Below are 16,097 nucleotides of genomic sequence, written 5' to 3'. Positions count from 1 at the left end.
CAAGATTTAGTTCCCATTTATTGTAACTGAATGTAGGCTTGGGTGCACACCACTTGCAAAGTCAATAACAAGGAGGAGATGAAGTAAAAGGAAAGTGACTTTATTCCAGAGCTATTAATGGGGAAATGGCCAAAGCTGGTACCTTAAATAAATCATTTTGAACTTTAGGCTGGGGAGAGGGGCTGAAAAGGGGAACTTAGAATGGGAGGCATACGGGAGTGGTACAGGGTTCCAGGTCTCTGTGGCTTGCTCTGGTGGCTATCTTGAGTTGTGGTCCACCTGGAGTGGGGGCTGGCATCATCTCGACAATGGCTGGGTTGTTGACTAACCACCTTAAGGTAATCTCTGGAATTTTGCAGCTGAGTCTCCAAGCCTGGTATATGTCACGATTAGCCCTTGATGGGCCAGGCACAGTGGCTCACACCTACAATCGCAGCACTTTGGGAGGCCAAGGTGGGAGGATCACCTGAGCCCAGGAGTTTGAGACCGGCCTGGGCAACACAGTGAGACCTTGAATCTACTAAAAATTGAAAAAATATATATATATATGTGTGTGTATATACATATATATAGCCAGATGTGGTGGCACAGTGTGTTGTAGCCCCAGCTACTGAGAAGGCTGAGGTGGGAGGATTGCTTGAGCTAGGGAAATAGAGACTGCAGTGATCCATGGAGTGGCCAGACTCCAGCCTGGGCAACAGAGTCAAGACCCTATACATAAGAGTGTATAGTGTAAGTTTAACAAGCATGCAGTTAGATAAATGTGCATAGTATAAGGGAGTGTGAGGTGGGAAAGGGAGGGAAATGGTTTTAACAAGACTACATTCTGAAATTAAGAAAGAAAGGGCCAGGCATGGTGGCTCACGCCTGTAATCCCAGCACTTTGGGAGGCCGAGGCAGGTGGATCACGAGGTCAAGAGATCGAGACCATCCTGGCCAACATGGTGGAACCCCCGTCTCTATTAAAAATACAAAAATTAGATGGGCGTGGTGGCACACACCTGTAGTCCCAGCTACTTGGGAGGCTGAGGCAGAAGAATTGCTTGAACCCGGAAGGCGGAGGTCGCAGTGAGCCAAGATTGCACCACTGCACTCCAGCATGGAAACAGTGAGACTTCATCTCAAAAAAAAACGAGGAAAAAAAAAAACTTTAAAATGCATTTCAAGGCTAGGATACTAGGTTGTATTACAAGTAAGAACATAAGGCATATCTTTGAAAATATTGAAGAGTGGAGCTTTACAGAAGATCCATTTGAAAAATGCAGTGAACTAGTTAAAGGCACCAGTTTATAGAGTGCTGGTCTGTGTTTGAATCACAGCTGTGCCCCTTACCGTGTAACTTTAGGCAAGTTAACATCTCCAAGCTTTAGTATTCTCATCCATAAATAATACCTCATAAGACAATTGTGAGGGTTAAATGTGTGTAAAGCTTCTGGCATGTAGTAAGTGGAGGCTGCTCTCCTAAGATTCATGTCCACCATAGGGCTCTCACCTCATCAAGCCATTCATTGGGTTCTACCATTGATTTCATCAAGACCATATTCTGCTCACTGCCTAGATGACAGTGGTTGGATTTGGGTGTTCCTAAAACATACCAGCCGAGCGCAGCGGCTCACACCTGTAATTCCAGCCCTTTGGGAGGCCAAGGCGGGCAGATCACCTGAGGTTGGGAGTTCGAGACAGGCTGACCAACATGCAGAAAACCTGTCTCTATTAAAAATACGAAATTAGCCAGGCGTGGTGGCACAAGCCTGTAATCCCAGCTACTCGGGAGGCTGAGGCAGGAGAACTGCTTGAACCCGGGAGGCAGAGGTTGCGGTGAGCTGAGATCGAGCTGAGATCATGCCATTGGACTCCAGCCTGGACGACAAGAGCAAAACTCCATCTCAAAATGTTTCTCTTGGCGTCAGTTCCTTGGTTTGTCTTATTTCTTCCAATGGCTGGTCTAATTAATGTTTTGATTCTTTCTTGACTAGTTTGAAGTTAGCTTACAGCTATCCTCTTGTCACCATTTATATCTTCCACTAAACTGAGGTGCTTTTACTAGGAGCGAATCTGTATCCGTACAGGTCTGCAGCAACCTCAATTCTTGCCTCCTCAGAAGACAGAATTCGACTGAGGGGCAGGAGAGAGTGAGGCACGTTTTAGAGCAAGAGTGAAAGTTTATTAAAAAGCTTTAGAGGAGGAATGAAAGGAAGGAAAGTATGCTTGGAAGAGGACCAAGCGGGCAACTTGGAAGACAAGTGTGTGGCTTGAGCTTATGACTTGGGGTTTTATACATTGGCATCCTTCCAGGATCTTGCATTACTTCTCCCCACTCGCCCAACTCCTGAGATCTTATCGGGAAGTTGCTGCTCATCAGTTTCAGGTGTTCTCTATTAGAAGCCTGCCGTTCCCTGGTGCCAGCTGTGACCAATTACTACTTTAGCAAGGCAAGTAATAACCGCATGACCATCTCACCTGATGGTTGCCCGACACTCATAGTGTGTTTTGGGGGAGCCATCTCCTGCTTTGTTCATACCTGACTAGCTACCTACGGTAACAGTGCCAGTTATACTAGTGACTTTTTTTTTTTTTTGAGACAGAGTCTCACTCTGTCGCCTGGGCTGGAATACAGTGGCGCAGTCTCGGCTCACTGCAACTTCCGCCTCCAGGGTTCAAGCAATTCTTTTTTTTTTTTTTTTGAGACAGAGTCTCACTCTATTGCCCAGGCTCGTGTGCAGTGTTGCGATCTTGGCTCACTGCAACAGCGCCTGGTATACTAATGACTTTACATTTTGTTTAACTTTTAAAATTTTAATCATTTAGGTTTCTAGAATTAGTATTAAGGGCTTTGGCCAGACCTTGTTTTGCCACTTTTTTTTTTGAGATGGAGTCTTGCTCTGTTGCCCAGGCTGTAGTGCAGTGGTGGATCTTGGCTCACTGCAACCTCCACCTCCCAAGTTAAAGCAATTCTCCTGCCCCACCCTCCCGAATAGCTGGGATTACAGGAGCTTGCCACCACGCCCGGCTAATTTTTTGTATTTCTAATAGAGATGGGGGGGAGGGTTTCATCATCTTGGCCAGGCTGGTCTTGAACTCCTGACCTCGTGATCCACCCACCTTGGTCTCCCATAGTGCTGGGATTTCAGGTGTGAGCCACCGCACCCAGCCTCCTCCAGGTTTTATTCTAAACTCTGCCACTTTTAATTAGTGGTGCAAATATGGTTATTTTTTGGTTTTAAGAGTGTTAGTCCAAGCCACCATTTTGTAAATCCCTGCCCCCCGCCCTCCCCCGTTCCCCCGGCCCTGCCCCGTCTCCCCCACAGGCTATTTTGCAGACCTTGGTCAAAATGAAACATTCCACGGGGGTTCGGGCTGTAAGAAACATCCTGCCCAACCTCCTGAGCACAAAACGGACAAAGGCACCACTAAAGAAACACCCCTGTCATATTCTGCTGGGAGAAAGTGCGAAGAACACCGCATTCCGGCAGGGTCATGGTGGCTCACCCCTGTAATCCCAGCACTTTGGGAGGCCGAGGCGGGTGGATCACCTGAGGTCAGGAATTGCAGACCAGCCTGGCCAACGTGGCGAAACTCGGTCTCTACTAAAAATACAAAAATTAGCGGGTCGTGGTGGCACACGCCTGCAGTCCCAGCTACCGGGGAACTTAGGAGGCGGAGGTTGCAGTGAGCGGAGATCACACCACTGCACTCCAGCCTGGGCGACTGTCGAGCAAGGCTCCGTCTCAAAACAAAAACAAAAACAAAAAAACACCACCACCACATTCCGCGGGAACAAGGGCCAGAACCGCCTCATTATGGGAACATCTTAACATCCTGCAGGGCAGCAAGCCAGCAAGCCATATGGCCCAGGCCCCTCCCGCCCATACCTAAAAGTATCCCACTGGTGGGCACCGGCATCAGGCTGGTTCCCCACTTCTGTAGATCTGAGGCTGGACATAAAGCCTGCATTTGCTGTAGAGCCGCCACTCTGCTTCTTTAACGCTGGCCTTCCCTTCAAAACTTATCAAGGAGCTTTATTCTTAGAATGTGTACTCAGTTACAGCCATAAAAGCATCATAGGGAGGTATGCTGGCTACCCACCGTGGGCCTAATGCAGGCACCATGAGGATCAAGGTGCAGAACATTGATTTCTGTTGGCTCACACTGAGCTGACACGTTCACTGATCCCATTAGTAATCTGAAGCCATCTGACGCTAGTGGTATAACATTTATTTACTTATTTTTTAGAGACAGGGGTCTCCCTATGCTGCCCAGGCTGGTCTCGAAATCCTGGGCTCAAGCGATCCGCTCTCCTCGGCCTCCCAAAGTGCTAGGGTTACACGCGAGACCCACCGCGCCGTGAAGTATTATTTTTAAAGTAATTGTTTTAGTGGTCGCAATCAGGGTACATGCTATTGTGTATCCTGAGTCCCTCGCTTTTCCTTGTTCACAAGTTGTTCCTTGTTCTAGGGTTCAAAAACAATTTTCAGTGAGTGGAGACGACACTCTCCCCCAATATTTGCAGTGTTTTCTTGGTATCAGGAGACTAGAGACAACATGGCAAGCATCGACAGCTTCCTTTCATCCCCCACCTCTAGCTCCGGCCCCGGCGCCTGCGCCCACGGTGGTCACGCGTCCGCCACGTCCGAGACGCCCTCCCCTTCCGCCTGCTAGCCCCGTGCATGCCCCGCCCCGCGGCGGAGACGCGCTCGTTGCGTCATCAGTGTTTTCGAGGCGAGTGACGAGGCAGCAGCTGTCAGCTCCATTTTGTTGTTGGTGCTCGTCGCTGTCAGCTGGGTGATTCCCGTGATTGCGTTACAAGCGTTGTCTCCTTTGACTTGGAGTCTTTGTCCCGGACGGTAAGACGCAGGAGGGAGCGGACTAGGTGACAGGGCCGTTCCCGTGAGCCTCGCGGGCGCCTGGTGATGCCACCTCTTCCCGCTTGTTTGCCGCCCGCCGTCCCCGGCGCGACGACTGCCTGCTCCCTTCACTCCCAGGCTGCATAATGGCGGCGCGCCCCTCTTTCCTGCGCGGCCGAGCCCGTCGCCGCCGGATCCGGCCTGCGGGAGTAGTTACGGTGTTTGTTAGGCCGGCCGCCCTCTTGTAGCGTTCGCCCTACGCTGAGGGAGCGGCGCCGCCTGACGTGGGAGGGAGGGTCGGGCCGGCGCCATGTTGTGGGCCGCCTCGGCCGAGCTGTAAGATGGCGGCTGGGCGGAGGCCGGCCTTGGCACTGTGGCCGGAAAGGCGAGGCTCCCTGTTGGGGGTGGGGTTTGCTGGGGTTCCGGAATGTGCTGGAAGCACGCAGCTGTGGGGAAATGTCTGGAGCAACCCGTAGGGGTTACAGTTAATGTCTAGTGGTTAAAGGGTCGGCGTAAACGTCGCGAGTGGCTTTGTCCTCAGTGGTGTTAACAAAAACGAGACTTTAGGAACCCAAGGAAAGAGAAATGCCGGGGTGTATTAGAAGGAGCGTTGTGACAGAAGTCAGGTGACCGAGCATTTTATGCGATGGCGTTTCAATCCACTCCTCTTGGGTTAGCAGTTGGAGCTTTTGTTTCTTGGAGTCTCGCGCTGTCGCGCAGGCTAGAGTGTAGTGGCGCGATTTCGGGTCACTGCAGCCTCCGCCTCGCGGGTTCAAGCGATTCTCCTGCTGCCTCAGTCTCTCGAGTATCTGGGATTGCAGGCGCACGACACCATGTCCGGCTACTGTTTGTATTTTTAGTAGAGACGGAGTGTCACCGTATTAGGCTGGCGTCAAACTCTTGACCTCAGGTGATCCATCCGCCTCGGTCTCCCAAAGTGCTGGGATTACAGGGCACCGCCTCCTTTTTTTCTTTTCTTTTTTTTTTTTTTTGAGAGAAGGTCTCGTCCCTGTCGCCCAGACCGGAGTGCAAGTGGCGCAGTGAGGGCTCACTGCAGCCTCGACATCCGGGCTCAGGTGATCTTCCCACGACTCCTGAGTAGTTGGGACTACAGGCGCGCGCTACCACACTCGGTTAATTTTTTATTTTTTGTAGAGTCAGGGTCTCGCTGTGTTCCTCTGGCTGGTCTCGAATTCCTGGGCTCAAGCAACCATCCTGCTTCGGCCTCCCAAAGTGCTGGGGGTACAGGCATTAAGCCACGGCCCCCGACCCGGTTGGATTGCTTTAAAAATTGTACTCGGCCGGGTCCAGTGGTCGTGGGTTATTAGAACTTAATAGTTATTAGTGTCACGAAAATCAGTGTACAACCCCTACAGCTAAATTTGACAGGCTTAAAAAAAAAAAAATTGTGGCCAAAGACGCAGAGGGGTCCCACCTGGAAGAAAGAATGGCAGTTGATGAATTTCTATATAATGTCTTTTTCAAGTTGTTAGGTTAGAGATGCTCGATTTTGTTCGAAGGAATTTTGAAAAGAAAGTGGTTCCTACCATTCCCAAATTGTGTTAACATTGCGTTTAGGATAAATTATGTCGTATGTGATTGGGAGTGGTACTGGAAAGATGGTGTTTTGTTGTTTTTATATTCTGATGCCATCGTTGCCTTCGTGTGTAATTGAAGTCCTTGGTAGTTTCATTCATTCGTATGCAGAAATACTCTATAATGATGATTCTGTGTGATGATTCTGTCAGCAACTCAGATACAATTCTGATTATGTTGGCAGTAATGAGCAATGCGGTGTTGGTGAGGAACATTTATGATTGCATTTGAGTTGGAGACTAGTTTCTGGTACACGTTTAAAAGGGGAGAATGACGTGTGGACTTCCATACTACATTTGTGCTACTGGTAGGGCAGGGGTAAAATTTACCAAAATTAGTAAATTGTGATTCCTCCCTCAGCTTTTTTCACTTTTTTTTACATTCTTCCAATAAATCTGGGCATGATAGGCTAATGCAGAGTGCCTGTGAATAAAGTTCAAACTGCAGATCAAATTGCAGAATATGGGACAACATAATCTTTGGATTTATCAGTGATTTCAGATTGGGTGACAATGATTATTAACTCTTGATTTTAAAAAAATGAGGTCCCGAGGGGACCTTTGTAAATACGAATTTTAAACAGCTCAGTGTGGGATGCAATTTAACTAGGAAAAACTTGCCTTTTATGTAGATGAGACACTCAAAGAGAGCTTACTGTCCTGATTGGGATGACAAGGATTGGGATTATGGAAAATGGAGGAGCAGCAGCAGTCATAAAAGAAGGAAGAGATCACATAGCAGTGCCCGGGAGAACAAGCGCTGCAAATACAATCACTCTAAAATGTGTGATAGGTAAGGAGGATACTTAAAATATCTGAATATAAAAATACATTATTAGACAAAACTAGTATCACTTAAAATAAGTACTTGATTACTACCATTCCTTTGTGTTTCTAATGAGAGATGGTTTGTAATGTTTGTAAAATTAAGGTGGTTGTGGGGGAGTCTGAGTGCTGTGCTGTGTTGAGAATGTGAGGATATTTGGTCTTAGCATAAAACATTGAAAATAATTTTTATTTCTTTAGCCATTATTTGGAAAGCAGGTCTATAAATGAGAAAGATTATCATAGTCGACGCTACATTGATGAGTACAGAAATGACTACAATCAAGGATGTGAACCTGGACATCGCCATAGAGACCATGAAAGCCGGTATCAGAACCATAGTAGCAAGTCTTCTGGTAGAAGTGGAAGAAGTAGTTATAAAAGCAAACACAGGATTCACCACAGTACTTCACATCGCCGTTCACATGGGGTATGAACGTTTTTAAAACATTTTGGAAATTTTATATCCCACGTGGAACAGGGAAACTTGAATTTTTGCGTTTGATTATTTGAGAAAGTTTTAAGATGAAATCATCTCAATTTTAACCTGCAGGATTTTTTCTGTGTTTGTTCATTGGATAGGAAATTCTGGAAATAAAGTACACATTTAGCTCTATAATTTAATTATTGGTTGGCTCCTAATTGACATTCCAGTGAAATGGTGGGAATTAATTGATTTAATTTAGATTAGTTGAAAATGATTACAAAATATTCTAAAAGGTTTTTTATGGTACTTCAAGAAATCTGATTAGTTTTGATATATTGAAACCTTATCACAAAAGTAGAACAGGCCTTTTATTTTTGTGTAATTTAGGATTAGGTATGCTTCTTTGTTCTAACAAGGCATGTTTTCTAACCTTTCTTTCACTAAGCAAACCAAAGCAGATTTGAACTGTTACGGGTTATATATTAATTTGGAGATCAGTTCAGATGACATTAAAAATGCTGTAGTGTTATTCTTACATGCCAAATCTTTTTTTCCCCAAAATTAGCACTTTAATTTTATTTACTGTTATAATATTTGTTTTCTTAGATTAGCTAGGAAATCTTAATTTGGCCACCGTCTACTTTGACAAGTAAATATTACATCCGACAATTTTGCAACATTAAATTAGAACACTAGAAACTAAAAAATTATGTTTCAGTGAATGCTACAACTAAGCATTTTTTTTTTTTTTTAAGAAAATCAATTGTATTATGTTTTGTTGCCTTGCCACTTTGAGTATCTTATCTGAAAATCTGTTCCTTGCCATGTTTTTCTCCTGTTAACATAAACTATGTGCCCTGTGAATTTCTGGGGACTGAATTTGAAATTGCTCCTGCCAACCGTTTGTGGCCTGGCGTGTATCTGAATGCCTGAATATCTCCCCGCTGAATGAATTTCGTATTCTGCCCTGAATTCACTCGGGTATATTGATTGGCTGGATGATCTTGGTGCCGCCCACTTGACGTTTCCAGAAGAGTCACCGAAGGAAAAGAACCAGGAGTGTAGAGGATGATGAGGAGGGTCACCTGATCTGTCAGAGTGGAGACGTACTAAGTGCAAGATGTATAGAATATTTTTCAACACTTATTAACTTTTCAGATAACATAATCTATATATAGATTAAGCTTTCAGGGATTTGGAAATCTTTTTTTCTTTCTCTTTTTTTTTTTTTTTGTTTTATTTTTCCATTTCTTTTGGTGGGGGGGATTGTATTTTTGCTTTCTTTAGAAATGTAATGTTTGTTATACAGAACTTCCAGAACAGTAATCAAATTAATGAAATTAGACCTAATAATTACGTTTTTTGCTGGTGTTGACCAATAAAATAAATATTTAGTGATAAGGAAATTTGTAGCATCAACTAGAATAATCTACATTGATAGCATTTATTGTGATACGTACATTGTTTCCACTTCTTGATATGACTGAGAGTTATTTCTCTCTTTTAGATGAAATTGTTGATACTTTAGGTGAAGGAGCTTTTGGAAAAGTTGTGGAGTGCATCGATCATAAAGCGTAAGTTTCCCATGTTGGAATTACATTTAGGGAAGTTGGCAATATGGGTAATTTGATTTAGCTTTAGAAAATGGTCTGAGTTAGATACATATCTTTATACCCTTTTTTACTTGGATGTGAGAAATTTCCAGTTACAGGTACTTATCCCTTCATAAGTTTTAAACAGCTACTAATAGTAAGTATAGCTTCTGATTTTAGGCTGAGAACACACTTTATATTGTTTTGAAAGTATTCTTTTGTTGTCCTACTAGACACTGTTGTTAGGCCACACTTTCTTCCCCCGCCATATTAGTGGTTCTCGGCCTTGGTGTTTTGAGAGGTTTGCCTACCCCAGACCTTTTCAGGGTAGTTACGTAGGAATCTATGTATTTAGAAACTGCCGTAATTCATTCTGATAACAGCCAGAGATAACTTAGTGTCCCAAGTTTAATTATGTATGTTTATCAAACTACTGATTGAATTTTTTTTTTTTTTTTCCTCAAGACAGAGTCTTGCTCTGTCACCCAGGGTGGATGGAGTGCAGTGGCACAATCTCAGCTCACTGCACCCTCTGCCTCCCGGGTTCAGGTGATTCCCCTGCCTTAGCCTCCTGAATAGGTGGAACTACAGGCACATGCCACCCTGCCTAGCTATTTTTTGTTTTAGTGGAGACAGAGTTTGACTATGTTTGCCAGGCTGGTCTCGATCTCCTGACCTCAGGTGATCTGCCCACCTCAGCCTCCCAAAGTGCTGGGATTACAGGCATGAGCGCCCGGCTCCAGCCATGAAATTTCTTAAGATGGTATAGAATTTTTTCCGTTGCCCTTTTTTTTTTTTTTTTTTTTAGTTCCCTGTTTGTTGTTGTTATTCCTCTTCCTGAATGGCAAAGCAGTTTTGAGGAGGCTTCCTACTATTGATTGGTAAGGACATGAGAGCTAGAGTTCTTTTTTTGTTTTTGTTTTTGTTTTTCCTTTCCCAGAGATGGAGTGTTAGTCTGTCGCCCAGGTTGGGGTGCAGTGGTGCGATCTTGGCTCACTGCAACCTCCAGCTTCCGGGTTCAAGTGATTCTCCTGCCTCAGCCTCCCAAGAAGCTGGGATTACAGGCACACACCACCATGCCTGGCTGATGTTCGTATTTTTGGTAGAGACAGGGTTCCACCATGTTGGCTAGGCTGGTCTCAAAACTTCTGACCTCAACTGATTCGCTACCTTCGGCCTCCCAGGGTGCTGGGATTATAGGCGTGAGCCACTCTGCACCTGGCCCTAGAGCTCTTTACTCTGTCCCCACTGTATCCTAACTCTTCTGGCAACCTGGACTAAAAGAACATTTGAGATAATGTTTGACAGTGACAGGTACCTAGGAAGAAGTTGTTTAGCTTGAAATACCAAAAAATAACTCATGTGAGTGGTGGTTTGAGGAAAGAAATTTGTGTCATTCAGCATGTAATATAATCCAGAACTGACACTAAACCATAAATTAAAAAAAACACAGTGGGTCAGAGTAGAAGTAGTACAGTTTGAAGTCAGTGATAACCGGAATTGAGCATCATGTCTGTCATCCTGAAATATGCATGCATCTTTCCAACAGGGGAGGTAGACATGTAGCAGTAAAAATAGTTAAAAATGTGGATAGATACTGTGAAGCTGCTCGCTCAGAAATACAAGTTCTGGAACACTTGAATACAACAGACCCCAACAGTACTTTGTAAGTATCAGATTAGAACTTGGGAAGTGGTGTCAGGTATATTTAAATTAGGAGCAACTATACTTAGCTATTTTTCTTGTGTTTATAGCCGCTGTGTCCAGATGTTGGAATGGTTTGAGCATCATGGTCATATTTGCATTGTTTTTGAACTACTGGGACTTAGTACTTATGACTTCATTAAAGAAAATGGTTTTCTACCATTTCGACTGGATCATATCAGAAAGATGGCATATCAGATATGCAAGTCTGTGAATTGTAAGTTCTTGGTATATCTTCGTTAATTTGCTAGTTTTATCCATTCCACAAAATATATCAAAATGTACATCCTAAGTATAAACAATTTTTATTTGATTAAAAATGAGGGAGGAAGAGTAGGTATGAAGAGATTTGATCACAGGCTGTTGATCAGCAGTGTATATTTGATTCAATAAGTAGGATATCCATCATATAACAATATACTGTGTTGCAGACTATAATTTATACTTTTCTGGTGCATAAAAATAGTAACTTCAAATGCTGGCTAAAAATTAAGGCATGGTGTATCATAAAAGAAAGCTTCATAAGAGGTAATGTGTTTTAGTTACTGGTGATTTTCTAGCAGACTGGAATGTTGTTGACCATTCTTCTTTGGGCATATGGGAAAGGAATCAAGAGGTTTTTTGTTGGGGTTTTTTGTTTTGAGACGGAGTCTCGCTTTGCTGCCCAGGCTGAAGTGCAGTGGTGCAGTCTTCACTCACTGGAAACTCTGCCTCCCCAGTTCAAGTGGTTCTCCTGCCACAGCCTTCCGAGTAGCTGGGACTACAGGCACACGCCACCATGCTCAGCTAATTTTTGTAATTTTAGTAGAGACAGGGTTTCACTGTAATGGTCTGGGTGGTCTCGAACTCCTGACCTCAAGTGATCCACCTGCCTTGGCCTCCAAAGTGCTGGGATTACAGGTGTGAGCCACTGCACCTGGTCTGTTGTGGGGTTTTGTGGTTTGGTTTGATGTTTTCTGATTATGGCAACTTTCTCTTTATTCTCAGTTTTGCACAGTAATAAGTTGACTCACACAGACTTAAAGCCTGAAAACATCTTATTTGTGCAGTCTGACTACACAGAGGCATATAATCCCAAAATAGTAAGTCTTCCAAAGTATTCATAAAGTGAATATCTTATACCTTAATAGCTTATGCCTTCTTAACCATAATATATGATTTTCAGAAACGTGATGAACGCACCTTAATAAATCCAGATATTAAAGTTGTAGACTTTGGAAGTGCAACATATGATGATGAACATCACAGTACATTGGTATCTACAAGACATTATAGAGCACCTGAAGTTATTTTAGGTGAGTATTAATTGTCCTTTGAGAACCTTTGTATTTCCTTATTGAGACTTAAAATGTTTTGCAGTTTTAGGTCTTACTTGTGGGGCTTTATCATTTTCTCTTTAAGGGGTAAGTATCATGAAGTGCATTAAGGATTTTAAGCTCTCAATTGTACCAGATAGTTAGTTCTGGGAATTTGAGCAAGTGGCTTAACCTTTCTGGAATTGTTTTCACATTTGTAGTTACGTGGTAGGGTTTTTTAATGTAATAGTTTATTGTCGAGTGGGGCGCAGTGGCTCACATCTATAATTCCCAGCATTTTGGGAGGCCGAGGTGGGCACATCACGAGGTCAGGAGATCAAGACCATCCTGGCTAACATGATGAAACCCCAACTCTACAAAAAAATTTGCAGGGTGTGGTGGTGTACGCATCAGTAGTTCCAGCTACCCAGGAGGCTGAGGCAGGAGAATTGCTTGAACACCCAGGAGGCGGAGGTTGCAAGTGCGCCACTGCACTCCAGCCTGGGCAACAGAGCGAGACTCCGTCTCAGAAAATTGTTTAATGCCTATTGTATTCCAGACTGTATATAACACTATTTTATTTATTTATTTTTATCATTTATTTGTTTTTTAGGTGGAGGCTTGCTCTGTTGCCCAGGCTGGAGTGCAGTGCTGCATCCTGGCTCGCTGCAACTTCTGCCTCCTGGGTTCAAGCAATTCTCCTGCCTCAGCCTCCTGAGTTGCTGGGATTATAGGCACCCACCACCACGCCCAGCTAATTTTCTTATTTTTGGTAGAAATGGGGTTTCACCATGTTGGCCAGGCTGGTCTCAAACTGCTGACCTGGAGCAGTCTGCTGGCCTTGGCCTTGCAAAGTGCTGGGATTACAGGCATGAGGCACTGTGCCCGGCCATATATATTGTATTTAACCTTGGATTAAGTTATTGCTTTAGTATCATCCAGCTCAAACATCACATTGCATATATATGTGTGTGTATATATATATATAAATTTTTTTTTTTTTTTTTTTTTTTTGAGACGGTGTCTTGCTCTGTCACCCAGGCTGGAGTGCGGCGGTGCGATCTGAGCTCACTGCAAGCTCTGCCTCCCGGGTTCATGCCATTCTCCCACCTCAGCCTCCTGAGTAGCTGGGACTACAGGCACCTGCCACCATGCCCGGCTAATTTTGTTTTTCTGTTTTTAGTAGAGGCGGGGTTTCACCGTGTTAGCCAGGATGATCTCGATCTCCTGACCTCGTGCTCCACCCGCCTCGGCCTCCCAAAGGGCTGGGATTACAGGCGTGAGCCACCGTGCCCAGCCAATTCATTATATATGTATATATAAATAGAGATGAGATCTCACTAGGTTGCCTAGGCTGGTCTTGAACTCCTGTGCTCAAGCAGTTCTCCCATCTTGGCCTCCCAAAGCACTGGGATTACAGGTGTGAGCCACTGTGCCCAGCCTACATTACATACGCTTTTTTAAAAAAGTATTACTGTTGACCGGGCACCATGGCTCACGCCTGTAATACCAGCACTTTGGGAGGCCGAGGCGGGCGGATCATGGGGTCAGGAGATTGAAACCATGGTGAAACCCTGTCTATACTAAAAACACAAAAAATTAGCTGGGCGTGGTGGCAGGCACCTGTAGTCCCAGCTACTTGGGAGGCTGAGGCAGGAGAATGGCATGAACCCGGGAGGCGGAGCTTGCATTAAGCCGAGATCGCACCACTGCTCTCCAGCCTGGGCGACAGGGGAGACTTATCTAAAAGAAAAAAAAAAAAAAGTATTACTGCTAACATTTTAATTTCTTTAACAAATATTGAGGATTTTTTTCCCTTACGTTTTGCTTTGCTTTGCAGCCCTAGGGTGGTCCCAACCATGTGATGTCTGGAGTATAGGATGCATTCTTATTGAATACTATCTGGGGTTTACCGTATTTCCAGTAAGTGACAATGATGTATTCAACCTTGCTTTGCACAAGAAAAGTGCCTGTTTATATGAAGAAATAAAGTATACATATACATTTAGATAGCTTCTTCCCCCATTGTAGACTATTAATTGTAGATAAGCATAAATTAAAATGAAACTAATTCATATTTCTTTCATGATTGTTTTATTTAAAACACCTTTACGTATATAAGCAATTATCCGTGTCCATGTAGGAAATCATTGGCAATTTTGTTCTGCAAGCATTAATGTTTTTTGCTGTCAGCTTTTAACTGTGTCTGTTTTGGTGGTCATCTTCCTCAGGTTTGTTTTTATTTTATTTCTAGACACACGATAGTAAGGAGCACTTAGCAATGATGGAAAGGATTCTCGGACCTCTACCAAAACATATGATACAGAAAACCAGGTACGTTTTAAGAGTTAGTGACATCCTTAGTATCATTTGATCACATCTTCTGATTAGAACTTAATTTTTAAAAAAAATTTTCACTCTACCAAGTCTCAGGAGCTGATTAAGAACTTTATAAATAATGAAGTCAGACTAACATTTTTATCGGTTAAATAGTAGATTACCTTGGTGCAAAAAAGGTAACGTTTCTATCCCATGGCAGCCATTTAAGTCTCTAGAAAAGTGATCTGGGAAAGCATAGTGATTGATAACCTTCACTAGCTGTTTTAAGTTTTCGGTGTTATAAACATGAATGGATATCGACTTACTTTTAGGAAACGTAAATATTTTCACCATGATCGATTAGACTGGGATGAACACAGTTCTGCTGGCAGATATGTTTCAAGGCGCTGTAAACCTCTGAAGGTAAGCCTTTAAGACATTGCTCAAATAGTCGAAACTTTGAGTTTCTTCTGTTTGTCTTTTGAGACAGAACCTTGCTTCGTTGCCCAGGCTGGAGTAGAGTGGCACAATCTTGGCCCAGCTCATTGCAACCTCTGCATCCCAGGCTCAGGCGAGTCTCGGCCTCCCAAGGAGCTGGGATTACAGATGCACGCCACCATGCTTTTTTTTTTTTCCTCCAAATAGTAAAGACAGGGTTTTACTATGTTAGCCAGGCTGTTCTTGAACTCCTGCGCTCAAGTGATCCGCCTGCCTTGGCCTCCCAGAGTGCTGGGATTATAGGCATGGGTGACCATGCCTGGCCTCTTTTCCGTTTTTATGGTGGTTATATATAGTGGTTTACTATACTGTTACACAGTATAGTAAATGGTAGTGGAAAAGGCTGTTGAATTTCTTTTTTTTCTTCCAGGAATTTATGCTTTCTCAGGATGTTGAACATGAGTGTCTCTTTGACCTCATTCAGAAAATGTTGGAGTATGATCCAGCCAAAAGAATTACTCTCAAAGAAGCCTTAAAGCATCCTTTCTTTGACCTTCTGAAGAAAACTCTATAGATCTGTAATTGGACAGCTCTCTTGAAGAGATCTTATAGACTGTATCAGTCTAATTTTTAAATTTTAAGTTATTTTGTACAGCTTTGTAAATTCTTAACGTTTTTGTATTGCCATGTTTGGGTAATTTGATTTGTTAAGTACATAGCTAAGTAATGAACATCTTTTTCAGTAATTGTAAAGTGATTTATTCAGAATAAATTTTTTGTGCTTACGAAGTTGATATGTATCTGAACAGTTTGTTCTAAGTACCATTTTTCTTTCTACCTCAAAGAATGGACATAGATTTCTGTTTTTGGAGATTTCCTCAGGTCTGGGAAAATTTAGCTTCATTTCCATTTTAGGGGTTGTCAAGATTGAGACTTACTGCCTCATAAGTTAAATGTAATGAAACCAGATTATGGGACACAGTTCTGCCGGCAGATATGTTTCAAGGCGCTGTAAACCTCTGAAGGTAAGCCTTTGAGACATTGCTCAAATAGTCAAA

The 16,097-nt window shown here is 43.5% G+C and overlaps 1 protein-coding gene across 2 annotated transcripts; it reads left to right on the top strand.

Moving 5' to 3' along the window:
• Positions 1-4,668: 4,668 nt before the first annotated feature.
• On the top strand, positions 4,669-15,831 carry CLK1 (CDC like kinase 1). Of its 2 annotated transcripts, XM_010373518.2 has the most exons (13): positions 4,669-4,844; positions 7,072-7,232; positions 7,466-7,694; positions 8,723-8,813; positions 9,199-9,265; positions 10,833-10,949; positions 11,038-11,204; positions 11,975-12,069; positions 12,153-12,282; positions 14,123-14,205; positions 14,537-14,616; positions 14,934-15,024; positions 15,470-15,831. In XM_010373518.2, the coding sequence occupies exons 2-13, from the start codon at positions 7,072-7,074 to the stop codon at positions 15,611-15,613; spliced, it is 1,455 nt and encodes a 484-aa protein (XP_010371820.1). In that variant the 5' UTR covers positions 4,669-4,844; the 3' UTR covers positions 15,614-15,831. The 2 variants fall into 2 exon arrangements, with proteins under 2 accessions (XP_010371820.1, XP_010371827.1); XM_010373525.2 differs by lacking the exon at positions 8,723-8,813 and having other exon boundaries at positions 4,699-4,844.
• The last annotated feature ends 266 nt before the right edge of the window (positions 15,832-16,097 follow it).

This window comes from Rhinopithecus roxellana, chromosome 14, assembly GCF_007565055.1.
Source record: "Rhinopithecus roxellana isolate Shanxi Qingling chromosome 14, ASM756505v1, whole genome shotgun sequence".
Taxonomy (NCBI): domain Eukaryota; kingdom Metazoa; phylum Chordata; class Mammalia; order Primates; family Cercopithecidae; genus Rhinopithecus; species Rhinopithecus roxellana.
The sequence above is the reverse complement of the archived record's forward strand: the minus strand, read 5'-3'. Positions and strand labels throughout refer to the sequence as shown.

Excerpts from the sequence above, each read along its gene's own strand:
- CLK1 (XM_010373518.2), top strand. The coding sequence starts at position 7,072 with ATGAGACACTCAAAGAGAGCTTACTGTCCTGATTGGGATGACAAGGAT. Across the intron at positions 7,695-8,722 it reads CACATCGCCGTTCACATGGG|AAGAGTCACCGAAGGAAAAG; the intron begins GTATGAACGTTT and ends TGACGTTTCCAG. Across the intron at positions 14,206-14,536 it reads TGGGGTTTACCGTATTTCCA|ACACACGATAGTAAGGAGCA; the intron begins GTAAGTGACAAT and ends TTTTATTTCTAG.